This window comes from Sceloporus occidentalis, unplaced genomic scaffold (genome assembly GCF_023333645.1).
Source record: "Sceloporus occidentalis isolate IW3139 unplaced genomic scaffold, rSceOcc1.0.p SCAF_2, whole genome shotgun sequence".
NCBI classification, from domain to species: domain Eukaryota; kingdom Metazoa; phylum Chordata; class Lepidosauria; order Squamata; family Phrynosomatidae; genus Sceloporus; species Sceloporus occidentalis.
Window position 1 is genome coordinate 197,359,335 of NW_028316982.1, and position 26,813 is coordinate 197,386,147.

The 26,813-nt window shown below is 39.7% G+C and overlaps 1 protein-coding gene across 1 annotated transcript; it reads left to right on the forward strand.

Moving 5' to 3' along the window:
* The first annotated feature begins 3,271 nt into the window (after window positions 1-3,271).
* Window positions 3,272-26,367, forward strand: DNMT3L (DNA methyltransferase 3 like). The gene is made up of 14 exons (XM_089508092.1): window positions 3,272-3,350; window positions 5,601-5,699; window positions 7,038-7,133; window positions 8,334-8,417; window positions 9,957-10,001; window positions 10,753-10,832; window positions 12,834-12,946; window positions 14,145-14,316; window positions 15,006-15,090; window positions 17,002-17,090; window positions 19,091-19,166; window positions 21,003-21,142; window positions 24,100-24,185; window positions 25,726-26,367. The coding sequence occupies exons 1-14, from the start codon at window positions 3,272-3,274 to the stop codon at window positions 25,868-25,870; spliced, it is 1,389 nt and encodes a 462-aa protein (XP_089364218.1). The 3' UTR covers window positions 25,871-26,367.
* The last annotated feature ends 446 nt before the right edge of the window (window positions 26,368-26,813 follow it).

The window sequence follows — 26,813 nt, forward strand, 5'->3', positions numbered from 1 at the left end:
AGAGAAACAAATGGGAACAGATCAAGCCTGAACGCTCCCTGCAAGCCAAGGTGACCAAACTGAGGCAGTTGGACTTTGGCCACATCATGAGAAGGCAGGATTCATTAGCAAAGACAATAATGCTAGGAAAGGTAGAGAGTAGTAGAAAAAAAAACTGCATGCCAGATGGCTAGACTTAATCAGGGAGTTCATGGGCCACGATCAGCAGGATCTAAGCAGAACAGTGGAAGAGAGGAGGTCTTGGAGATGTCTCAGTGAGTCAACAACAACATCCTACAGTTAACAATACAGTACTCTACAAGCACCTTTCATTTTATTTGGGCGTGCATTGCCACGCGGAGACACTAGAGGGCGTGCGAGCGCTGTGCTTCCTCTCCGTCCTTTTGCACATTCTACAGGTAAAGGATAACGCAGGAGACAGGTGAGAAGATGGGGATACCTTACCTGTTTGGGGGGCAGCTATTTGCTGCCCTGGCAGGGCTGTGGTTCTGTGATAGGAAGGCAAAAGGAAGCAGAGAGTAGCAGGCTGACCCTGAGGCAGATCAATTGCTCCTGGGGAAAGGTCACCCTTGTAGTTTTGATAGGAACCAGAGATTTCCCATTCTCTCTAGAGGCTGCATCCGCACTGCAGAGATAATCCAGTTTGGCACCACTTTAAGTGCCATGGAATTCTGGGAATTGTAGTTTGTTATGGCACCAGAGCAGAGCTCTGATCTGAGCTTTGAGCCATGGCAGTTAAAGTTGTCTCAAACCGGATTATTTCTGCAGTGCAGATGCAGCCAGGGTGTGTCAGTGCATCACACAGCACATTGTTCAGGAACTGCTGCTGTTCTGTATGAATCTGTTTCCCAAGCAGGTCTACTAATGCAAGCTGGTGAAATGGGAAAGCTGTTCCTTACATTAATGAAATGGCATCATTTCTGAACTGGTGATTCACAGGAGAGCCAGGGAACCTTACATGTTGGACTACATTTAACAGACTCCAATGGCCATGCTGGCTGAAGATTCTGGGGATGGTAGACAAAAAAAAATAGCCAAAACTGTTCACTAGTGCGTGTAGCCTCAAACATCTGGACAGCCAAAGAGTTCCCACACAGTTTCACCTCTACTCTACAGAAATAAGCTTTTGCAGCATTTCTAATTTTTTAAATTGGGCTATTTCATAACATGTTATCATCATCCCATAACATATGGCATACAGTATTTAAAACTTCTCAATTTTATTTGTTATACTATTTACAGGAATTGCTAATATTAGAGTTGGGAGGAGAGGAGGCACAGGACTCAGGGTTGGGCATTTCACCATTAAAGCCTATTGGTTCTACTTTAACTGCCAAGGCTGCATCCTATAGTAGTTTAGTCTGGGGTCTGTAGTTTAGTGGAGCGTTTGAGCTCTCTGGCTGAGAAATCTAAATGCCCCTCTGTAAATTGCAGATTCCAAGGTTTCATAGGATGTTGCCATGGCAGCTAAAATAGGATCATAGTGCTATATTATAGTGTGAAAGCTACACTAAACTATTATAGTGCCCTTTCACACTGAAGAATTATAGCACTGCGATTTTTTTGTAACTGCCATGGCTCCATCTCATGGGATCCTGGGGTTTGTAGTTCCTAAAGGCCTCTCCCTAAACTGCACATCCCAGAATTCCATAGCAAGGAACCATGGCAGTTACAATAGGACTGTGGCACTGAGTGTGCATCTACACTGCAGAGGTAATGCAATTTGATACTACTTTAACTGCCATGGTTGCATCCTACAGAATCTTGGGATTTGCAGTTTTGTGAGAGACCGTCACTCTTTGACAAAAAAAGGCTAAAGACCCTGTAAAACTACAAGTCCCAAGATTCCATTGAATGGAGCTACAGTACTTAAATTCATGTTAAGCTGTCTTATTTCTACAATGTAGGGGCACACTTCAAAACTGTGTAATGTAAAAGCAACTCAGGTCAGAATAATTTTAAAAATTCAAGTGGTCATGATTTTCAACCATTGGCAAACAACAGCATGGTTTTGAATTTTTTTAAAGCATGTCATGAGAGTTCAATGAGACTTTCTGGGGCATAGAATAAGGACTGTAGCCATAAATTCAGAAAATCATTTCAAGTGGAAGAAGGCAAATACTTCTCTTGGCATATGGAGCTGTCATTGGCTGCATCCACACTGGGGAAATAACCCGGTTTGGCACCGCTTTAACTGCCATGGCTCAAGGCTATGGAATTCTGAGAGTTGGAGTTTGTTGTGGGCCCAACTCCCAGAATTCCATAGCCTTGAGCCATGGCAGTTAAAGTGGTGCCAAACTGGGTTATTTCCCCAGTGTGAGTTCAGCCTCAGTGTGCAAAAGGATCTTGTAGCACCTTTGAGATTAACTTGAGAGAATAAAAGTTGATAGAATGAGCTTTCATAGACTTAGGTCTACTTCATCGGATGCAGATATCTCAATCAACACATGACAGTCTTAGTCTAATGTCAGCCCCATTGCTTTCACTCTGTTTGATTTAACACCATTTTTGGAAACTTCACCCCCACTATGCAGTCATCCAGTTTTTGTTTGTGTGTGTTTGTGTGCATGTGTGCCTTCAAATTGTTTCTGATTTATAGCAACTGTAATATCACGGGGTTTTCTTGAAAAGATTTGTACAAAGAACATTTGCCATTACCTTCCCATGAGGCTGAGAGCATGTGACTTGCCCAAGGTCATCCAGCAAGTTCTTTTATATCCATATAATTCCTCTCATAACCATCTTCCATATTTGCCATCTTCCACTTGAAATCCACCTTAAATCCCATTGTGGGAGAAAGGCGAGATATAAATCCTTAAAATAAATAAATAAAATAAATAACAACCCATTGTCCTCAGCTAGAAATTCCTTTGCATAAATTCACATTCAAGGTATCTTTCACATACCACTTCGATACCACTTTAATTGCCACGGCTACAGTCTACAGCATGCTGCAATCTGTAGTTTTTTGAGGTAGGGAATTAGAACTGAGAGTTCGCTGCCCAAGTTATCCAAATACTTCATGAACCCACCACTCCCATGAAGCTATGGCAGTTAAAGTAGTATCAAAGTGCTACAGTTGTGTAGTGTACAAGGGAGCGGTTCTGAATGATCCTTCTGCCTCATCTCATTAATTTCAGGGGAACCTCTTTCCTGAGCGGACACGTCCATCATCCAACACAGTGTGCGACACCAAAAAAAGGCTCTTCACAATTTCTGTGTCTGTGGCTCCAGATTTTCCTGAAGGCAGAGAGCTACATCATCTGTATTCATGGCCCAGGCACAGGCAGAGGTCATTATGGTGGACACAGATAGCGACCCTGAGGAAATGGATAGCACCATAGAGGCAGGTAAGTAAAAGGTATCCATGGGCCCATTGCTACCAGCAAGTACCCAGAAAGCCCATCAGAGTTTACAAAAGAACAGCAAACCCAGTTGTAATCTGGCTGGCCTAAAGAAAGTACACAAGCACGCAGAAGTTTAAAAACTTTGCTCCCACTCATCCAAGGCCAAGTCATAAGAGGGTAAAATCAGAACAGGATGTCATGCATTTGATTGCTTTGGGAGTTCTCCAATATTGATCTGGTGGTATTTATTAGCTGTTAGTTATAGTTACATCCCACTTTTCTTGCAGTAACTCAAAGCATTTGACAGGTCTTTTCCTTCCCCATGTTAGCTTCACAACAACTCAGGCTGAAGGATAGTGAGTCTCCCAGGTTCACCCTGCAAGCTTCATGGCCAACTGGGGGCTAGAATTTGGATCACCAAAGTCCCAGTCCAACATTCTAACCATTGCATCACAAGGCAAACCTTATTAAGATGAGTACCATTAGAGAAAAGTGTTCGCTGTTATATCCTATGAGAGCCATTATGGTGTAAGGATTTTTGTGTTGGACAAGGACTCTGGAGACCACAGTTCAAATCCCCCGCTCAGCCGTGAAAACCTCCTGGGTGACTTTGAGCAGATCACATTCCCTCAGCCTCAGATGAAGGTGCACGCTGAAGAAATCTTGCTGAGAAAATTGCCAGCTGCGACCCTACCTGGACCAGGGGGACCTGGAAACGGTGGTACATGCTCTGGTAACCTCTCGGTTGGATTTCTGTAATGCTCTCTACATGGGGCAACCCTTGTACCAAACTCGGAAGCTACAATTGGTTCAGAATATGGCAGCAAGGCTGGTCACTGGATGTTCCAGGACCAGCCATATAACACCTATACTGCGAGATCTTCACTGGCTGCCTATTCGCTTCCGGGCACAATACAAGGTGTTGGTAATGACCTATAAAGCCCTAAATGGCTTGGGCTCAGGGTACTTGGAGGACCGCCTCTCCCCATACAGTCCGCTCCGCACTCTCAGATCGGGCGGAAAACATCTATTAAGAGTTCCCAAGGCAAGGTTTGTGTCTTCTTCACAAAGGGCATTCTCCATCGTGGCCCCGCAGACCTGGAACTCTTTGCCCGACGAGCTCTGCTCAGCAACCTCTCTAGATCTTTTTAGGAAGAATCTGAAGACCTTTTTCTTCCGTCAAGCCTTCCCCCATGTGCCTTGATGTTATCCCTTTCTCTCTATGCATTTTGTTCGATCCAGCTAATTTGTTATATGTGTTTTAATGTGTTTTAATTGGTTTTTATATTGAATGATTGTTTAGAATGTTTTTAGAATTGTTGTATTGTTTTTAAGTGGTACGTGTGGGTTTTTTATTGTCGGGTTATAGGCTTTCACTTTGTATTGTCTTTTGATGTTAAATTTTGTAAACCGCTATGATCTCTAAGGAATAGTGGTCTAGAAATAAACTTTCATTCATTCATTCATTTCTTTTTTTCCTAGAAATTCTATGTGGGGCAGCAGCTGATGGCACACAGAACAGTACCAGTCCAGGTACCACCACTCTGAGTAGTACTGAATTTTGTATGTATTTTGTATGTATATTGTATGTACTGTTATTTTACACAAAGGCTATTGGCCATAAGCGGTAATAAAACTTTGTACTTTGAGTAGTACTGGCCTACACCAGACTTCCATATACTGGTGCCTCCCAAATGTGCTGGAGTACAACTCCAAGAGGCCCCTACTCAGCCATGCTGATTTATGGCATCAATACTTTTCTAATACACACTCATCATTCTGTTTAGTACTGTTTAGTAAAGAGGTGGGAATCTGTTTACCATACTAATGTTTGTTGTACTGCAATTCCCAACATTCTTCCCCATTAGTTGTACTGGCCAAGATTGCTGGGACTGCAGCCCAACAATATCTGGAGAGCCACATGAGTTCTATCCCTGATTTAGTTGATAAAAATAAATCCAATTTTACATGCAGCTAATACGTTTCAGCTTAACGTGATTCCACAAATCAATTAACAATCACTTAGAAATGTTGTTTTCCCCCTACATCTCCCAGAATCCCCTCACTGCATGGCCAATGGCTATACTAGTAGTGGCATTCTAGGTGTTATAGTCCAAAAAATAAATACAGTATTTGCAATTTCTACATTTAACATCAACATCACATGTAATTGTTGGGGCAGACACTATGGATTGCCTCCTGCTGTATGCTGATCTAGCTCTGTTATCTCTCTCTTTTTTTTCAATTTTTCAGATCTGTTGTCCAAGAACAGAAGTTCACCTGATATCATATCTGTCAGTTCTGTGGAAGACATGCCTTGTGCAAGTCCCTTAAGACAAAACGCAAGTAATGGTGTTTTCAAGAAGACATTAAAAGTCCTGTTGGCAGGTTCACCATAAACATTTCCAGATATCTGTAGCAAATGGAGCATTAGTGAGGGAAAGGACAGCTGGGATCTCCCTGTACTTTGATACTTCAGAATAGCAGTTCAAGATCCTGCAGAGCCTTTGAGGAGCAGGTGCAGGGTTCAAGTGCCTCAGACCTCCGAAATGAGAGGAGCTAAAACATATTGATGGAAGGGCTACATTGCTGCCCTGCCAACTCATTTCTTTTAGACTCGTATAAACTTGAATTCCATTAACCTATTGAAAAAAAGATCACAAAACTCTTAACAGTAGGTGGCAACATTAGGAAGGTGGTGACAGCACTAATAGTAGCAACCCAGACTGAGCCATATACTGACACTGTTTTGTTATTACAGTGGACCCTTGTTATACGCTGGGATTTGTTTCCAAGATCCCCCATTGTGTATGCTTAAGTCCCATTAAATAAAATGAGATAGCAAAATGGTGTCCCTTATAAAAAATGGAAAATCAAGGTTTGATATTAGAAATTTGTACTTTTTTGGAACATTTTCAATCCGTGGATGCTTGAATCTGTGTATAAACAATCCGTGTATAAGAAGGGCTGACTGTATTTATATTCCTCCTGTTGTCTCCAAGTGACCCAAGGCAGCTGATGTGGTATTCCTCTTCCTTTCCATTTTATTCTCACAACAACCCTCTGAGGAAGGCCAGGTTGAGTATCAATGACTATCCTAAGGTCACATAGGCCCGTTACACACAGGTATAAAGTATGCGCTCTGCGCGTACTAGGGTTAGAAAGGGGCGTCACTTCCTGATGCCCCTAACCCTAATACGTGCAGAGCGCGCACAAAATGGCAGCGCCCGTTCCACACAGGGGCTGCTATCTTTACGTAGCAGACGCGCTGCGTCCACACGTCGCGCAGCACATATGACACTGCGAGTGCGCCATTGACGCCTCGCGGCATCATATCCGCGCCGCAGAAAGAAACACCATTTTGGGGCTTCTTTTTGCTCTGCGAGGGAGCCGCCGGTTTGGCTGCTGCGGCTCCCTCGTGGAGCAACCAGCAGCGGCGCGAGACCGCCCATTTTGGGTGATCTGTAACACGCCATAGTGTATTTTATGGCTGAGTGCCAATTAGAATCTGGATTCCCCAACCCAAATGAAATTGCACAAAGATTGGCAGCTGAGACGTTCCTCCATCTATATTCTGTAAAGCAAGAACTAGATCTACTGCTATGGGAGACAGGGACAGATCACAGAAACAGCCCTTATCAAGTCTCTCCTTTCCTTTCCCTCTTTTTTTGTCTCTCATCTCTCTCCCAGTGATGCCATTCCGCTACAGAACTGATGCAATTTCTCTAAGTTCCATGGAAGAAATTATTCATGCAGCCACTCCTGTAACCCTCTCTTCAAATGGAGGTGATTTTGTTTTCAAGGGGAGTTCAATACAAGCTATTTAGCCAAACTAGTAAAAAAGAAAAAATCTAAAAGAGACAGACTTTGCTTACTACTAATAGACAGGTTAAGGCAACCACCTCAGGCAATAAACTGCGGTGCCATGAAAGGACAATCTTTGTTACTTATTTAATTTGTTATTATTGTATTGTTCTTCTGCCATAAACAGAGAAATTGTCTTGTTAGTTGTTTATTCTTTATAGTAGTCCCTTAGTATCCACTGGGGTTTGGTTCCAGGACCCTCTGTGGATACCAAAATCTGGGGATGCTCAGGTCCCATCATATACAATGGGATAGTGAAATGGTGTCCCTTATATAAAGTGGCAAAAACAAGGTTTGCTTTTGGAATTTATATATATTTGAACATTTTCAAGCAGTGGCTGCTTGAATCTGTGGATAAAAAAATCTGTTGATACCAAGGGCCAACTGTAATTACATAGTTGTTAATTATTAATTTGATGTTATATTTTACATTATACACTCGGCCCTCCATATTCATGGCTTTGACACTTGTGGTTTTGATTATTCACGAGGTCAAGGCTACTGTGTGTGCAACTCTTCCTCCTCCTCCTTCCCATTCCTTTAACTGGCTTCCACACAGTGGGTGGGAATTATTTATGATTTTTCCACATTTGTGGGGGTCTTGCTCCCCTAACTCCCATGAATGTGGAGGGCCGAGTGTATATATAATATATATAGGATTTTAGTCCTCATGGTCCAAAATAATTATTCTGGTAACTGATGGCTTCAGTATCTTTGGGGCAGTGAATCCAGCCTAGGTTCTAGTCCATGCTTTAAAGGAGCTGAACCCTATCTCCACATTTACTCCTTTAAAATTTAGGTAAAACCTGAAGTAGATTCACCACTCTGTTAATATTGGATCCACCAGCTGCCCCAGATAACTTGACTGGCTTTGAGTGTGCCTTGAAATGGTAGGCCAGAGGGTGCCATTTGCCAGCTGCCCCCCCCCCCCCTTCCAGCGAACCACATTATTCAGGTGGACTGAGAGAAGTGTTGTGACCCTCACAACCATCACAAGTGAAAATGACTTGCCCAAAGCCACCAAGAGAATATCACAGCTAATCTATTGTATAATGAAAGTGACCATCAGGGTTTTCATTATGATTTCTCACCCTTCCTTTGTCTCTGCTGCCACACGTTCAGTTGTATCTCCAGAGACTGAGAATTCTGATGATGTGATTTTTGTAAGTTCTGTTGAAGAATTACATCAACCGAAGCTGAGCAAAGGTAATCTTGTTTCCAAGAGTAACTAAACACAGTTTTATTTTTCTGCCTTAATGTACTTAGTGTTTGCTGTCCCTTTGAACTCACTTCTACTTCACACACATTGTTTATACTCCAGAAGGAACACAGTACTATCTTTGAGATGGAAAATTCTGTGTTCTATACCACTCTTGGTATATAGCTCCAGTGAGCAGGAAGATTGATCTTTGAACCAACAGCACACTGAAAAGTAAAACAATTTAAAATTCATTGAAATGAGAGACAAGATGGTGGAAAGCAATGTATAATTATAAAACAGTGAATAATAGAAAATATGAGGTAGTAACCATTTATGCAACTGTAATATGGCTAGCATGTAAAAAAATAATACAAGTCACTGATGAAAACATATCTATTAAAGAGAGTATGAAGGTACAGTAGTATCAAACATGATAAGTAAAGCAATTATAATGTGACTAGCCTAAAAGGCTGTGATGAAATTATGAAAGAAACAGGAATCAAGGTATGATAAATGGCAACCAATGTCTAAGAAAATGAGAACAAATCTTGAGCATTAAATCCTTGCTTGATCCAATATCCACATTAGTCTAGAAAACTTAACTATTTTAAACTTACAGCCAAAAAAAGGGCAGTCGTATCTACCACTGCTATAAACAGTTCAGGATTATTAGATGGTTGCAGCAAAAAGTTTTAAATTAGTGAGATCTGAATAGCAGGCTAAGCACAGATTGTCCCACAAGGAACCACCTCTTCTCTTGGTTGTCTCTCCATCTGTGCGTTCCTCTATTCCTCTACCTTTTAGCAGAGACTTTATATCAGATTATCGCCATTCATGAGCATGGCTTTAGATGAAATCAAAGGTGACAACATGGCACTGCCAAAAGCTCTCAAAATCTTTCACTTCTTTTTATTGTGTGCTACCACAGGCACCACTTATGTGAAGGTGAGACTCACTCACCCAACTATTTTTCTCTGAGGGCATCACCGTGGGTCTTTTTCACTGCCACCAATATTGTGATGACTACCTCCCTACATGCCACCAAATTGCATGGTGAGACCCTCGAACTCGGATCCCTCACTTGAGTGACTCCCACACTTTTCTTTTGCCTCTGGGCCACTCTGTGAGAAGACAGGGCACTCACTATTTTAAGACGTCTGAGCAAAAAAAAGTATTTTTATTTTATTATTAATCCCTGGTAACGTTTGGCTTATAGTTTCTTAAAATATCTCAAGCGACCACATGTTGAACCAAGACAAAAGAGAACTTTATTTACAAGATAGTTGGTTATAGTATCTCTCTTCTGGTGGATTCATAGTTGATACGGTGTTTATGTGCTTAAACAGCTACAGTTTCACATATGACTTTTTGGACCTTTCTGATGTTCACTGAAGTAAATATTGCCATAGTAGTAGAGCATATGAAATAAAAATCAGATGTACATTCTAACCAGGATAGAGTTTACATTTGTAAAATAGATTTCAAGCACAAAAAGATTTATGGGGTTACATGACAAATATCTCCTGATCCTTTTTTCTCCCTAGGAAATATTGCATATGAAGTATACTACAATGGGAAAAACATTGAAGGTGCGATGTTAATATGTGTTGCTACTTATGTTGCTACAGTTACTATTACTCCTGCTACAAATAACTATTAGTAAAGCTTCATTTTTTCCCTCAAATGGTGACTTAGAGAAACAAAATGCTTCTTTTTTTCCTCTCTCTCTCAAACTATAATGTGATACCTCCCTGATGCAAATATATTATTTCAGGATTCTTTTATGTTGTTCAACAACTCCTATTAGCCATCATGACCATGCCATTTAGGGATGATGGGAGCTGTAGTCATACAAATCTGACAGGTACTAAGTTGGGGAAATTTTGGCACACCATAAATGTGTAAAAATACTTTTTCAAAAAACCTAGCAGAAGTAGCAAATGAGAAGTCATGGGTAATGAAATCAAAGATTTTCACTTCCTGAGAGAAATATCAGTTTATATGGGCAGAAATAGGATTCTTTTTAGGAGAAAAAAATAATAAAAGAAAAAGCAGACTCCATTATAGGAAACTTTTTGTTGATATATAAACGTTTCCCTTCTCAAAGACACATTTGTGATTAATCAAGAAACCATTAAATATAATTTAATTGAAATTATAGATATATCTGCCATAATGTTAATGTTTTCTTAAATAATGGTTGTAATTTAACACACAAATATTTATGCTTAATATCTGAGCAGCTAATCAATAGTTCTGACAAACACTAACAGTTGTGTAAATGGACAGATGCCAACAGTTAAATGCTGAATAAGAATAGCTTCTTTTTCTGTTTTGTAGAAATCTGCATCTGCTGTGGAGGGCTTGAGATTCACAATCAGCACCCATTGTTCCATGGAGGAATTTGTGCTCCCTGCACAGTGAGTAGTTGACAGGGATTATCCCATCAGCTTTGAATCTTCTTTCTCAAGTTCTGTCATCCTCCACATGTACTGTACTTGGGAGCAGTATGCCTACTTGTGATCCATTAACTTATTTTCAAGAGAAAGAAAGGCCAAAAAACTTCTATGTGCTGCTCATTCAAGCACTAATTCAGTCCACAGCTTTCCCACACCTGCATGTCACACTGTATGTATATTTAATAAAATAAATGCACATCCGTGCCTTTAAATAACAGCAGCAACAATAATGACAGCTATAATAATATTTATTTCTTATCTGCCTCTTCCCATGGATCAAGGTGGAGAACAACAATAGATTAAAATGCAACACATGACATCAGTTTTTAAAAATAACAGAAGAAAATCAAGTTTTTTTCCAAAGCACTCAGGGGAAACTGTCTAGGAGGGAGTTAGTGACATTACTGACTTGAGACAGTCCTCACTGTGCACAATAGGTTTCTGCTGCAACCAAGCAGAATTGTTTCCCCTGAGTTTGAGCTGGGAGGGAAAAAGGTACATTTGAAGATCATGTAATAAATGTGCTTCCATTCTGGGCTCAAATGTAGTTCTGTGTGCATGCTACGAAGCATCAGGTTTCAAGATCAAAATTATACCTTCAGTCTCCAAGTTTGTCCCTTAATGTTATAGAAAAAAAGGGATCTAGGAGTCCAAGTAGACCACAAGTTGAACATGAGTCAACAGTGCGATGCAGCAGCTAAAAAGGCCAATGCAATTTTAGGCTGCATCAATAAAAGTATAGTGTCTAGATCAAGAGAAGTAATAGTGCCATTGTATTCTGTTCTGGTCAGGCCCCACCTGGAATATTGTGTCCAGTTCTGGGCAACACAATTTAAAAGGGATGTTGAGAAACTTGAGTGCGTCCAAAGGAGGGCGAGTAAAATGGTGAAGGGTCTGGAAACCATGTCCTATGAGGAATGACTTAGGGAGCTGGGGATGTTCAGCCTGGAGAAGAGAAGGTTAAGAGGTGATATGATAGCCCTGTTTAAATATTTGAAGGGATGTCATATTGAGGAGGGAGCAAGCTTGTTTTCTGCTGCTCCAGAGACTAGGACCCAGAGCAATGGATGCAAGCTCCAGGAAAAGAGATTCCACCTCAACATTAGGATGAACTTCCTGACAGTAAGGGCTGTTCGACAGTGGAACACACTCCCTTGAAGTGTAGTGGAGTCTCCTTCCTTAGAGGTCTTTAAACAGAGGCTGGATGGACATCTGTCATGGATGCTTTGATTGAGATTTCCTGCATGGCAGGGTTTGGACTGGATGGCCCTTGTGGTCTCTTCCAACTCTATGATTCTATGCATCTGCACTGCAGAAATAATCCAGTTTGGCACACTATTAACTGCTGGAGTCAGTGCTATGGAATTCTGGGAATTGGAGTTTGTTGTGGTACCACAGCTCTCTGACAGAGAAGGGTAAATGTCTCACAAAACTGCAATTCCCAGCAATCTAATTTAAAAGGATGACTTGGGAATAGTTGGATTATTTTACATCATGGGTTTTGACCTCTTGTATAACCTCCAAAATTTCACAGATGAAAACTGAGACACATGTGCCCAAGCAACATCAGAGTGTGGTCAAGATGACAAAAGTTATTAAGGAGGAAGAAGGCACAAGCTAGGAGAGGCTGCAGCAGTTGACTTTTGCCACTCTATTCTTTTGCCACAAGATTCCACTCTTTCCCCTCTGCTGAGCAAACTGCTTTTGCACTTTGAATTCAGTTTACAGCCATTGAAGTAAGTTGACAACAAAGGAGGAAAGTGGGGAAAGTAGAGAGAAACTGGGACGTTTTTAAAAGTAGCTGAAAAAGTTGGGTGGCAAAGCATTAATTGCAATTGTCTCTGCCAAATCAGGATAGTTGGAGAGTATGCACTGAAATATATTGTGGTAAGAGCAGTACTAATAGTAGCAGTAATAGTCATAGCAGCAGCAGCAAACATAGCTTTCTTTTTCTCTTTAAAGGAAATGTTTCTGGAGAGATTTTTCCTCTGTGATGATGATGGCTGTCAAGCGGACTGTACAATCTGTTGCTCAGGCAATTCCTTAATGATATGTGATGATCCAAAATGTCACAGGTGATTGATATTCCTTGCCAAAAAATAGAGAAAAATGGAAACAGTCAATGAGATCAGAGGTGAAGGAGAGACAAAGGCCAAGATAGTTTTTATAGTTTTTTCAGCCTATGTGGCCATGGTCTGGAAGGGATTATTCCTGACGTTTTGCCAGCATCTGTGGCTGGCATCTTCAGAGAATGCTGGCATGGAAATGAGTGGGGAAAATATACTGTGTGATCCTTGGTTGAGAGAAAGTGATTTGCATGTTAATCTGTGTTTTGTTCTGCTCTTGAATGACAAGGCCTCAGGGTGTCTATTTAATTAATTATCCATTATCTGCTGGGAAATCCCCCTGACCCTTGGTGATTTTCATTTGCATTTGCTGGGTCTTGATTTTGGAATTTTTCAGGACTGGTAACCAAACTTTGGAGCGGTACAGACGTGCCAAATGCGCCATACTGCCGGCGTACTAGGGTTAAGGGACCACATGGCGCTGTAACACTGGTGGCACCCCATGTATATGGGAGCCACCACTGTTATATGACGGACACATAGCATCCACATGTCGCACCACACTTGTGATGTCATGAGTGCGCCATTGGGGTACTCGGGTGTCACAATGGTGGCACAAAAAGAACCTGCTTTTTGCAGGTTCTTTTTCCGCCGGCGGGAAGCCGTGCAGTTTGGTGGCTGTGACTTCCCTCCAACGGAAAAACAGGCACCGGTAGGCCGACGTTTTTTGGCGGTCTATCCCATGTCTTTATTTACTTTAAGGGTTTCTTCTTTCCTGTTGAAGTTGTCAAGGTGTTTGTGGATTTCAGTGGCTTCCCTGTACATTCTAACCTGATAGTTGTTGGCATGGTCCAGATGTCAAAATGCTTCAAAATGTGTGTACCAGAGTATACTTTTTAAATTAAAATCTTCTTTAAAATTGCATATCAATGCAATAGAAGAAATAAGATTTTAAAATTTACATCTGTTAATTATAAAAAGAGTATAAATAACGTATCAGGAGGAAATCATATTTATCATATACAAACAGTGAAAGAGGAAGAGGAAATACAAAGTAAAGGCAGAACCAGGATTTAGACTATGGAAAAAGACATACAATTGAATTTTATTTTGAACATTATAATTTTAGAAATGTACAAATAGGGTCTGTTATTTTTGTAATGTGGTTTGTACTTTCAAAAAATGCATTTTTAAAACAATTATTCAGGTGTTTTTGCGACGAATGTGTGGATACCCTTGTTCGTCCTGGGCATTCAGAGGAAATCAGAAATACAAACCCTTGGAAATGCTTCCTATGTATGCCAACAAACATACATGGATTTCTTAAGAAAAAGACAAAATGGCGGGAAGAATTGAAACAGTTCTATGATCAAGAGTCTGTAAGGAAAAGTTCAATTGATTTTTGGATAGATTTTTTTTAAAAGGTTGCTTATATTTGCATTTGCTGGTTATGTTTTCTATAGACCAAACTACAATAGATTTAAAAGTCTAAATTCCTGGACCTATGGTGGGAGCACCATTCATACAGGCTGCATCGACACTGCAGAATTAATATAGCGTGCCGCTGCTTTAACTACCATGGCTCAATGCTAGGGAATTCTGGGATTTATAGTTTTGTGAGATATCTAGCCTTCTCTCTCAGATAGACCTGGTGCCACACCAAACTGCAAATCCCAGGATTCCACATGCAGTTAAAGAGGTGTCAAACTGCATTAGTTCTGTGTCAGGAGCCACAGAAAGGCTCAGGCAGTGATAAATGAACAATGAAAAAAATTGTTCTGTCACCAGAAGGTGGTAGCAAAACATCTTCCAATGACAAAACGGAATGCATGGCCATTTGCAAAAGGGGCATTAAAAGAAAAACAAAATGTTGAATGTTTGACATGTCCTAATTCCACCACCACAAATTGAAGCAAATGAAGTCATTCTGTCATCATAATCATCATCATTAATAAATACATGTAATAACACATTACTTAAATAAGTTACTTTTATTTACTTTAAATAACAAAAATCCATGGCGTCTGTAACTGTCCTAACAAATGTCTTTTTAAATTTATTGTGTCAGAACTCACTTAATATATATCAGCTTTTGTCCCCATGGGAGAGAAAACCAATCCATGTTCTCTCCCTCTTTGACAACATTACACAAGGTAAGCAAGTGAGGAATATAACGGTTTTCTCTTTCCATATATAAGTGTCATTCTGCTAATAGAATTTTTAGCAAAATTATATTGGATTTCCATTTTGAAAATCAGGCTGTTGTGCTAACAACTGCTTCTGAAGGCCAAGTTGTCATTAAGCTACAACGAAAAAAAGGTTGTCATTTGACAAATATTTTGGCTTCTATAATCAAAAAGCCAGAGTAAGTTTATGGGGTTGCCAGGTGAACCAAGGGACAGGGCTCCTATACTTTTAATGGTTGCATAGAAGAGGGAATATCAGCTCACATAACCAAAGCATCCTGAAATTCCCTTTTCTACACAATCTTTAAAGGGATAAGAACCTATTCCCCCCCTCCCCAATTTGAGAGCACAACCTGGACTACAAGGAAATTTACCTTTTGGATTACAAATCCCTGAATACCTCAACCTATGAACAGTGACTATGTTTCCGTTCTGGGAGTTGGATCCACAAACAGAAACTTTTCCAGCCCCCTGCTCCCTGCTAGCAGCACATTTCAGTTACGACAGTACAGCTTTAGATCAGGCATTCATAAAACCTTTACTGCTTCAAGAGCCTAATACAATGTCAAGTTAAATAATAATAATAATAATAATAATAATAATAATAATAATAATAATTTATTTGTAGCCCGCCTTTCCAGTGATCAAGGCGGGTAACAACTTGTTAAAGGGCCAAAGCTGCACCTACCCAAGCAGTAATTTTTCTTGTAATTTGAATCTCTGAGGCAGAAGCATCCTTCCACAAGGAGAATCCAAAAAAATACAGGTAGCTACACTGATGAAGCCGTTTTTGCCTCCACCAGGAGCAATCTTGTGTAAACTGAATGGATCTTGTTCACTTAAAACCCTAATATTTTGGAGTATAACATGAATAGCTCATAGCAATATATTATTGAGAAAATGAGTTTTTCATTTTCTTTTGAGGGGATTGCAGCTAAACTCAGGAAATGAAGGAGTCAAGGGTAGGGTAAGAGATAAGTGTCTCTGCTAATTCCATGCCACTGTACACATGTGCACTCACAAGTACATTTCATCATGCAGAGATTGGGAATTGTAAATCCCTCTGCCCACCCCCGGCTGAGATAGAGATAATTAAGAAGTGGAGATGAAAGTAAGTCTCGTCACATTACAAACTCAACTGAAAACCTTTTGTTCCCTTCCTCCTCAACAAATGCTGGCAGGAAAAGTGCAATATTGGAATCCCAAACCAGTGTTTCTTGTAGATACACCGCCTGGCTGACTTGGCTACAGAGAAGGTGGATGGGGTCACTCCAGGTTTGGGAAATGTAGGGAATAGCTATAGGATGAAGGCTGTACAATTCTGAGCTAGGGAAAGGAAAGTTGAATGGAAGAATGAATATTTCTAGTTTGGGGGGAAAGTTCAGCCAATTCTCCTTTTGATTTTTCCCTAACTCTGATGATATAGAAATCAACAGGATAGTAGGAACAAAACTTGCCCCGGGCCCTGACTTTTCTTTTCCATATAAAGATCCCATGACAATACCACCTTTAACTTGCTAAGATGTACATGAGGCCGCTGCCTCCTTCTCCCCCATGCCAGAACCAGCCCTGGTGTGGAGGCAACTTTAATCTGCTAGGATCTGCAGGGTCTCAATATGCAGGGGCAGAAAACAGCATCCATCTCACAGCATGGCTGTCACAGCACAGGCCAATGTGAGGCAAAGCTCTCTAGGACAGCCACTGCTGTTTTTGGTAACTGGCATGATCAGTCTCAAAAAAGATTGAGTTCAGATATTTTCTTTTCTCACATGCGGCATGTATTTATCCAAGAGTTAGTCAAGACCAATTATTATTTTAATATTGTTCAGTACTGTCTGGTTTAAGTTCACTTCCTTGTTTCTAATTTCTGTTCTGTAGAACTGAAAAGGTTTGGGTTTCTGGGTAAAAGCATGGGCAATGGGAGACTGAAGTATTTGGATGATGTCACAGATGTGACAAGAGTGCATGTAAGTAGATGTCACTGTCTTGATTTTAAACAACCCACATTTCTAATTATGTGTGTGTAAGTCACCATAAGTCAGAAACAACTTGAAGGAACACAACAACAACAAATGCCTTCAAGTCATCAGTTAGCTTATGGCCACCTCATAAATTTCATAGGGTTTTCTTGAGCAAAGAATACTCAGAGGTAGTTTTGCCAGTTCCTTCCTCTGAAATATAGCATACAGCTCCCAATATTCGTTGGAGGTCTCCCATCGAAGTACAAAGCAGGGCTGACTCTGCTTAACTTTCAAGATCAGACAGGTTTTTGTGCCTTTGGGATATTTAGGCCATTTCTAATTATACTAGATTAAATAGTCTTTCAGATCATCATATGCTGATTGCATGTAATACAGGGGGAAATCAGATTTAGACAGACAGAAACAGCTGTTGAAAGTATATGGAAGACTACAAAGACATTACAAATTAATCTGTTAATCTCAGTGAAAGGAGATAAACTTTGGTGTGGTCAAGGGGCTAGTTGCTTGTTACTGTCAAACAGAGAAAGAAATGTGCCTGAATATGTTGATTTCAATGGCTTCAGTATAAACCAATTCTGTGCTGAACAGAAGCTGCTGTATAAACAACATTGGCCATTTAATTAATGTTATTAGCAAAAAAAAAAAAAAATGACCAATGATGTTAACTACCATAATCTAGCACAGGATTAAGTACATAAATTCTGTTAATTTTAATGGGAATTGTTTAGATAACTGTGCTCTGCATTATAGCTTTTCATTCCAAGTCTGTGAACTAGTCTGCTTGATTACAACCTTCATGAGAGACACCTTCATTCCTCTTCATTATTTTCTCTCTTGATTTTTTGTACATTTTGAACTTAGGAGCACCTCCATTTCTTATCACAGGGGGAGGCAGGAAAATATAAATAAAATTATCATCATCATCTCTTTTATGCACAACCTAGCATACTGTTGCTCTATTACTGTCTTATTTTTTCTTTTGTTTATGTAGCCAGCATTCAGTTGAACAGATTCAGCATTCAGTTTGAACAGATTAGCAATTTGTTGCAAGAGGCAGAGCTTGAAGTAACTAGAAATATTTAGTGGTAGCTCATGGACCTTTGGGATGGTGAACTTGCTCTAGTTTTTAGTCCAGAGTTTAATTATCTACCCAGAGTTCTGAATCTCATCCTCAAAAAGAGCCCAGCATCCTTGATAGGTCCTTTTAAGATATTACTAAAGCTGCATTTACATAAAAGCCACTAGCTGCTACTGGAGGAACTGGTTAATAATGCAATTAAAGGTAGCCTACTTGATAAGGTCACTGGGGAAATTTAGAAGCAGGCAAGACTGTGCCAGTTATGGTCACCAGAATAGCTATTAAACAAGTAGGCTCCTAAAACATCTGTATCAGACTCCTCTAACCTGCCACCCTTATTATTATTATTATTATTATTATTATTATTATTTCTTACCTGCTTCTTCCCAAGATTTGAGGTGGGGTACAACATAGATTAAAATATAATATATAACTGACCATTAAACACATAAATTAAAACATATCAACATAGGGTTAAAACAACACTTACACATTAAAATGATCCAGATTAAAATATACCCATTTAAATTCATAGTTTAAAACTGATAAAATAGGCCTGCCAGAAGAGATAAGTCTTCAATACTGTTAAATTCAGACAGCATCTTTAGCTGTCAGATCTCTCCTGACAGGTCACTCCACAGTCTAGGGGTGGCGATGAAAATGTCCTCATGTGACAGTTTCCAGTGCAGTTCTTGCTGGTTGAAGCAAATGTCCCCCAGTGGGCCTGAGTGTATGGGGCAGATTATATGGAAGTAGCATGAGGCTTACAAATGTCATTGCCTTGCTCATCTTGAACACAACAGACTGGGGGAAACTGCTATGCATTAAAAAGAACTCATTTCCAATAAAATACAAAATATGCTCTACTCCATCCATATTTCTAAAGTTGTTCTCTTTAATTTATTAGATAGAAGAGTGGGGCCCATTTGATTTTATTTTTGGATCCACACCACCAGTGGCAAAGTCTTACAATCATCCTTCTGGTAAGATATACAAACCTGACACTGTTCATAATGTCTCAGGTCCATCCAATGTGATTTACTTTTGTTATTCCTTTTTTCTACACTCTTCTCTAAAATGAATTAGATGATACACTCCCAGTCCTGAACATATTAACTTGGGAATAAGCTCCATTGATTTCAGAAGTGTGTGTGAGTGTGTGTGCCTTCAAGTCTCCTGTCAACTTATGGTGTCCCCATGAATTTTATAGGGTTTTCTTAAGCAAAGAATTCTCAGGGATGATTTTGCCAGTTCCTTCCTCTGAACAACTGTATAGCCTACAGCACCTGATATTCCCTGGTGGTCTCCCCTCCAAGTACTAAGCAGAGCTGACCCTGCTTAGCTTCCAAGATCAGATGAGACCTTGCTTCCACATGAAATTTAATAGTTGTAACTGTTGTAGCCACATGGCACAACCCTAAGCATGGTTGCTTTGTGCTCCTCCACAAAGAATACCAGCAGAAACAAGATGAAAATGGAACAACTTCTAAAGTATATCTGTCAGGCTTACTGATGGCATCTTATATTTGACACATGTGGAAAGGGAGCAATGATCTCCATCCACTTCTTCCTTCCTCTCTCCAGCTAGGAGAGTGCTAGGGGAACATATTTTATCTGACAGGTTTTAAGTCAGATTTTCTTGTCACACCCCAATCCTACCCATGTATGCCCTTTTGTACAGACTGCCAGTATATTTGTTTATTTAATTAACTAAATTCATTTTTATGTCACCTTTCTCCAAGGCAGCTCACGAGATAAAAACCATTTTTCAAAACTTTACAATAAAAGTTTAAAAACAATTATACAGGTTAAACAGGTAGTAAACAATACCAGCCCTGTGATAAATCTATGTTAGCATAAATCCGTTGTGCTACTGCCATGTTTTGTTCTCTGTAATTCAATAATAATAATGTTATTGCATTTTCCCCTATGGTCACTATGTAAAAATTTATGCACAGCCATTCTCATGAAAAATGAGCCAAGGCTACTTAGCCAAGATATAAAAAAGACAAACAAGCCTGTTGTAAGAAATGGGCAATTTAGCCTTTCTCCCATGAATTATGTTAATACCATCATATCACACTTTGAGCAACTTTGGGACCATGTAGTATAAGCATTGTGACATTCTGAAAACAGTCCAGTTGATGCAACCAAAAGTAGAACATGGAAAAGTAACGTTTTGGACTACCGTTTCCCAGTCCACATGGCTCCTGGCAATGTTGCCAAGGAGATTATAAGGGTTATATTCCAAATCAGTATTTTTTCAAAACTCTGGAAGAGTAAGAAAAGCTGTGCTGTAATATCCACCTCACTTTAATAAATCATGCAGACTGTGACAATGATAATCAGTGTTTGAATTAGAGAAAGCACAGAAGAATTCTTGGAACTTTTATGGCTTGCTGCTGTGCTCATCCCAATCTGGAATCCCTCTCCAAATGGGAAAGATTAATGCAGCTTCAAATGCTTGTTCTTATATTGCCATGCTTTTGTAAAATTTAATCTTTGGTTTGTGTTATACAGTGGGCCCTGGATGGCAGCACCTCTACCTCATTGCAAATGACTAGATGGGCCTTCTTCAGAACACAACTCTGGGGGGGGGGGGGGGGGGGTTCATTCTGAATGTATACATAACTGTAGTACCAGTCAATATATATTATCTTTAGTACAGGGATCTTAAATGTGAACCACTGAAGTAAAATGACAGCTCCCTACATTAAATGGCCTGGCAGATTATAAAAGATTATACAACATTTTCCAATTATTCTAGCATTTGTTCAGAAACTTTATGACCCATTTTCTCTTTGTTTTCCCCTCAAAAGCCTGGTACTTTTACCAGTACATGCGTATACTTCAGTACACGAAACCCCCAGAAGGAAGCCACAGGCCATTTTTTTGGCTGTTTGTAGACAACCTAGTTCTTGATGAAGAAATGAGAGACACAGCTTCACGTTTTTTTCAGGCAAGTGAAAAAAACCTTTTGGGAAGTGAATATGAAAATGTTTTATGTTACTTACATAACTAAATATAATATAGATTTTCAGTGGAACAGTTTACAGTTGTAAAAAAAAATTCTTATCACAGCCAGGTGCAATTTGCATAAGGAATTAACATTAAAAATAAAATACATGATTTTATATTGTTTTAATTTAAGCTATGCAATTGTTTAATATGATCTTAGAATATCTGCATTATTTTTCATATTCACATTTTAAATTGTTCAACTGATTTTAAGCTACCCAGAGATCATAAGATGGAGAGAGGCAGAAATATTTGCCTGAATTCATTTGGGCAGTTACAAATGTGTAACTACTGTAGTTGTGTAGCTGTGAAGTGACAGCCAGCAATCTTTACTTACTTGGCTGCTGCTGCTGCTGCTGCTGCAAGTAACAGGGATCTGTTCCACAATCAATTGGACAACCACCCCTTTTGCTGAGTGATCCCTGGTGCAACAGCTAGACGCAAGATCCCTGTCAGAATGCCTCCTTGCACTTGCTTTTGCAAGGGGAGATCACTTGTGCAAGGGGAGGTGGGAAGGTCAGTCAGCTTCTTCCTGACTGACAGAAGAACAGACCCCCACTGAACACAGTGGCTGTTGTTCACTAAGATGTTTATCACACGAAGGAGATCAGGAGTTTATCCTGTGAATATCCCAGGAAAATTGCATAATTAAATGAAACAATTTCATCCAATATTGCACAAAAGTGGTGACAAAGAAGCATTAACGTGCATCTTTTTACTTTCAGGATTTCAGTGACAATTCATTTCTGATCATGCAATTACTTGCAATTTTTGCTTCATTTGAGGGATGCTTTAAATGCACTTTAATCTCTCTTTAATGCCAAAATTATCCCCAATGTAATAAACTCCTAAGTGGGGACTGGGGGACTTTCACAGTTCCTGTGTATCCCCTAAACTACAAAATACATAGGGATCATTAATATGAAACAGTCATGAATGCTTAACTCTAGATTGCACATTCGTAACTTACTTAGTTGATACCAGCCATGTAAATAAACCTCTACTAGTGCTGAATTTCAGGTCGTGATTTCTATAAATGGCTTCAAATTTCCGTAAACTCTATAAATAGTCATTCTGGGACTATGTCAAACCTGTTTTTTGTTTGTTTATTTGGGGTATTTATATCCCACTTATTATATCCATTCCACTTAACATACCTATAACATTTTGAGAATAGATGAAGAACATGGGGATAGATTTGTAATATTCATCTAGTTTCTGTTGATTTTCAGAAATAATTCTCCTTCCTGGGAAATGTTCTTGTGTTTTCCATTACATTGCTAGTCTGGGATGGTGGCCAACTGCTGGGCTGGCCTAGTAAAAAGGTCATTATGTATGTGTCAGATTCATGTATTCATCAGTTTCACTATGGTCGCTTTGTATACAGTGACACTGTACTATCTACTCTGGATTGCCTCACCATGGTATGGGGAGCTTTATCACGAGCACTAAACTTTCATTAGAACTGCTCATACTGAAAATAAAACTGTTAACAGGAAGGAATATATGGTAACCAAGCAAGAGGTTATAGAGGTTAGAGTCAAAAGCAAGGAAGCGGGGAGCCAAGGCATGGATAAGTTAACGTGACTGTGGATGTTCCTGAAGCTTCAGTTTGTTCTGTTGCTACATTTATTTTCAAGTTTGTTCAGCTTAAAGATATAGACAAGATTCTTGGATGAATGAGGCCAGTCCTCCCTTGCCTGTATCAGTTTATTAAGGCTGCCAGAGGTGAAATGGCGGCTGGCTGACAGAGATGATAATATGCTTCCTAACTGGTGGGATAAGTGCCAGCTCTTCCTAAGGAAGCAGAAAGAGGAACTCTCTTTGCAATCCTCCAACCTTGAACTGGTTCAGATAGTACATTCTTGGCCAAATCAGTTTGGTATGCACTGATGACTCGACTCTGTGTCTTCTTGGATGATACTATTTATTTGGATCCGTTTCAGCCTAGATCCACTTTAAGAGCTACCTCACTTATCCTGATGGATAATCTGTGGAGGAATTCAACTGGGGAATGCAATTCTGGCATTTCTATCCTTTAAGGGGTGTTCAGTGCTATTATCTATGCTGTTCTTCTGTGTTGCCTGGCAGGTGGGGGTATACTAGTTTGTACTGATTTCAGTAGAAGGCATGTCACAGAAATTTGTTCAAGAGGGCACTACTGTTCATCTCTTTAGGCTCCATACCGGCTGCCATAATTGTCCACTTTTACCAGGGACAAAATGTAGGACAAATTCAAGACCAAACTGTAGGGCAACTGCAGGACAAAACTCAGCTCAAAATGTAGGACATTTAAGGTCCACCATTTTTCTTCAATGTCCTACATTTTGGGCTGAGTTTTGTCCTGCAGTTGTCCTACAGTTTGGTCTTGAATTTGTTCCACATTTTGTCCCTGGTAAAAGTGGACAATTATGGCAACCCTACTTACAGGCCAACAATCAACATGGGCTAAAATACTCTAGGAGCAGGGCAGAGTATTGTGGCCCCAAAGCTGCCTGAAATTCCCCATTACCTGGGGTACTTTGAAGCAATGCCAGCAGGTGACTTTCACATATGTGTCCCACTCTTTCACCCACCACCACCTCCACTGCTGGTGCACTCCCTCTCAAGCCAAAAATGAGGCATCCAGCATCAACCACATGGTTGGGCACCTTGTACTGATCTCAGAGTGAGTAAATTGTTTTGAAAATATTTAATTGCCATTTGCTCTTGGTTTGTTTCTGAGCCCTACTGAAAGACCTGGTTAATACCTTTAAAGCCCTAAACATAAAAGCTCCTACTGACTCAAATCACTGATTTCGTTATATTATATTTCTTATTAAAAAACATGTCCCATGTTATGTGGTATTGGCAGTGTATAAACGTTAAAGTATATTTATGATTTTGTACCTTTAAAAGGTGGAAGCCGTGCTCACTTATAAGCGATCTGATGATATCATCCAGAATGCAGCACACATATGGAGCAATATCCCATCTGTTAACAGGTAAATCACATGTTTCTCAGAAATTTTTGTTCTAGAGTATTTCTTTGTGATCCAGATCAGCAGGAGAGCTCTGCTGTTAGGCAGAGTGAGGTTAGAGTCTTTAGTCAGCAAATGCTGGAAGAGGGCACTGTCATTGCCAATGTTGCTGCCAGGTGCCTGATAAAGTAACTTACATGCTTGGAGTGGAAAGGAGGGATCAGCATCTTCTGTTTTGCCTCAAGTAGCGAGATATTTTGGGCCAGCCCTGCAAATCAGCTGTGGATTATCTTTAAGCAATTTGTTTTCTGTATTTGAAAATTCTTAGGCTTTTCATTATTTCTGTGGTTTCCCAGCTTCCTTTTATAAGGATAAACAATATTTCTTTGCTACAGTTTAGGGATAGGTGAAATGTGGCCCATGGGCTGCATGCGTTTCTTTGGAACTACAAAGTATGCCCCCCTAAAAATCCCTCCAAATTTTTAAAAAATCAATCCATATTTTGCTCCCAAAGGCCTGGAGATTATTCTAAAGCAATAGCAATGTCCCCTATCTGCTACTCCAGACCCACAGAGAGCCTAAAATTACATGTTGCAATAAGCACACTATTACAAAAAGAGAATTACTATTTGTATTTTGAGGAAACACAGTCATGGAGTTGTACCCTTTTACCTACTTCTGGTATGGCTTAAACAGTGCCCTGATGAATGAAAATGTATGTGGTTCAGATTACAATTAAAAAACACACACACAACTTGGCCACATTTCCAACTCTGGATGCGATTAAGCTTTTGTCACCATTATAACCCATGCAAAGTAAATATTTCTAAATAGAGCTGTCATTAAAGGCCCCCAAACAAGGGTTGCATAGGGTTCTTTCAATAGTAATGCTAAGGAATGTATTTTCTGCTGTAATTCACATTATATTGAGTCGGAAAATTTAGAGGACCAAACAGTATGCACAAGTTATTCCTTGTTCACAAGTATAGGAAAATCAAAAATTAGTTTTAGCAATGGCAGCTGTTTGATCCCATATCATTTAGCCAGAAAATCCACTCCTGTTTTACAAGAGTTATCCTAGGTGCTGAACTCAGTCCATCAAATAAGTTCAGTACTTAGATAGCTCTTTTAAACTGTTATTGAAATGTCAGAGTGGATTCATTGCCTCACTAGCATACGATTTACCAGCCACCATTGAATTTGTTTTTAAAGACTTCCTCGGGTATGGGTTAGGAACATGCCCTAGAAATGTTACCTTCTTTCCGTACTGCTCCCAGAATCCTACAACCAGCATAGCCATTCAGCAAAAAAGGGCACAGCACTTTTGTTAGGGAACAAGGAGGTGATCCTGATTATCCATGGGACAAAAAGCTGTTCTGTGCCAGAGAGACATTTCCTTGGCAAAAAAGCCTAGGAAATACTAAAATAAACAAACAAACAAACAAACAAACAAACCCTGCACAGTTTGAAACAACAGTTTAAATCAAATGGCAATTAAGAGGAAAGAATGTGGTCCAGGAATACATGTTTACCATAATAAAGGTTTTCTTTTCCCCCTTTCCAGCAAATATTCTGCTGCATCCTCCTATATGGATTTGTCTCTGTTGGCAAAGAAGATCCTTAGGACCAGAATCTTCTCTCAGCGTCCAGCCACTATCATTAGTGAATTTTTTGTTCCCTTGAAAGACTATTTTAGGGCTTTCTCTTAAAACATGCTTTAACCTAAAAGTGAAGGTTGAAAATTTTGCTTTTCAGCCTGCCATTGCATCTGTGCTTTTAATATGAAAACATTAGCAAATAATAATAAAAATCTCTATGCAGATAAAAAAAATCACCTGTTGATTGCCACTATTAGTATGCTAATAGCAGCATAAGAGCAGATCAGGCTAAATTGGTTGGCAATCCATCCAGAATGTTTTGTTGGATTTTCAATATACATTAATAGCACCAAATGTGTTTTAAACCATCTTTCAGTGCAAGAAATTAGGAAATGCTGCCATGAATGTTAAGAATTACCATTAATTCAGGACCCCTGATTAAGAGAAGAGAAAAGAAAGCCATTTTGATAAGGTAGTTGATTCTCCCAGAACTGTATCTTTTCACTAGAGCTTCAGTTTCCTAGAGAACAAACCTGGTAAGAATCGTCTTGCTATTGAAATAATATTTCTATTAGGGTTTTTTTGTGCGGGGGAGGGGGATGTTTCATTCTTGTATTTATCACCTGAGGTCAAATTGTTTTATATGCTTCTCCATGGAAAAAGCTCCAGAGGTATGACCTCCCACATCTACCTATGTCTAAACCAGTTTCAACACTCATTTAAAAAAGTATTAAAATTTTCTAATATATGAAATAATCTGTGTTATCTAACTAAATGCACATATGTAGCTCTTTTTCTTTTTTACATGCCAGATTTCCCTTGAAGTGCAAACTGGAGGGGAATTGAGAAAGTAACTGGTATCAGGGAAACCAAGTGACTCCTACTGTTCTGCACTAAAAGTCAGTGATGGGTGGTGGCTCCAATATCAGGGCACTGAATTCCACTCCACGTTTTAGCAATTAAAAGTTGCTATGCAAGGTGCTGTCTCCCTATTCCCAAAGTAGGTTCTATGCCTTGAATAGTTCTTTTAATGCTTTCACTAAACTATAGAGCA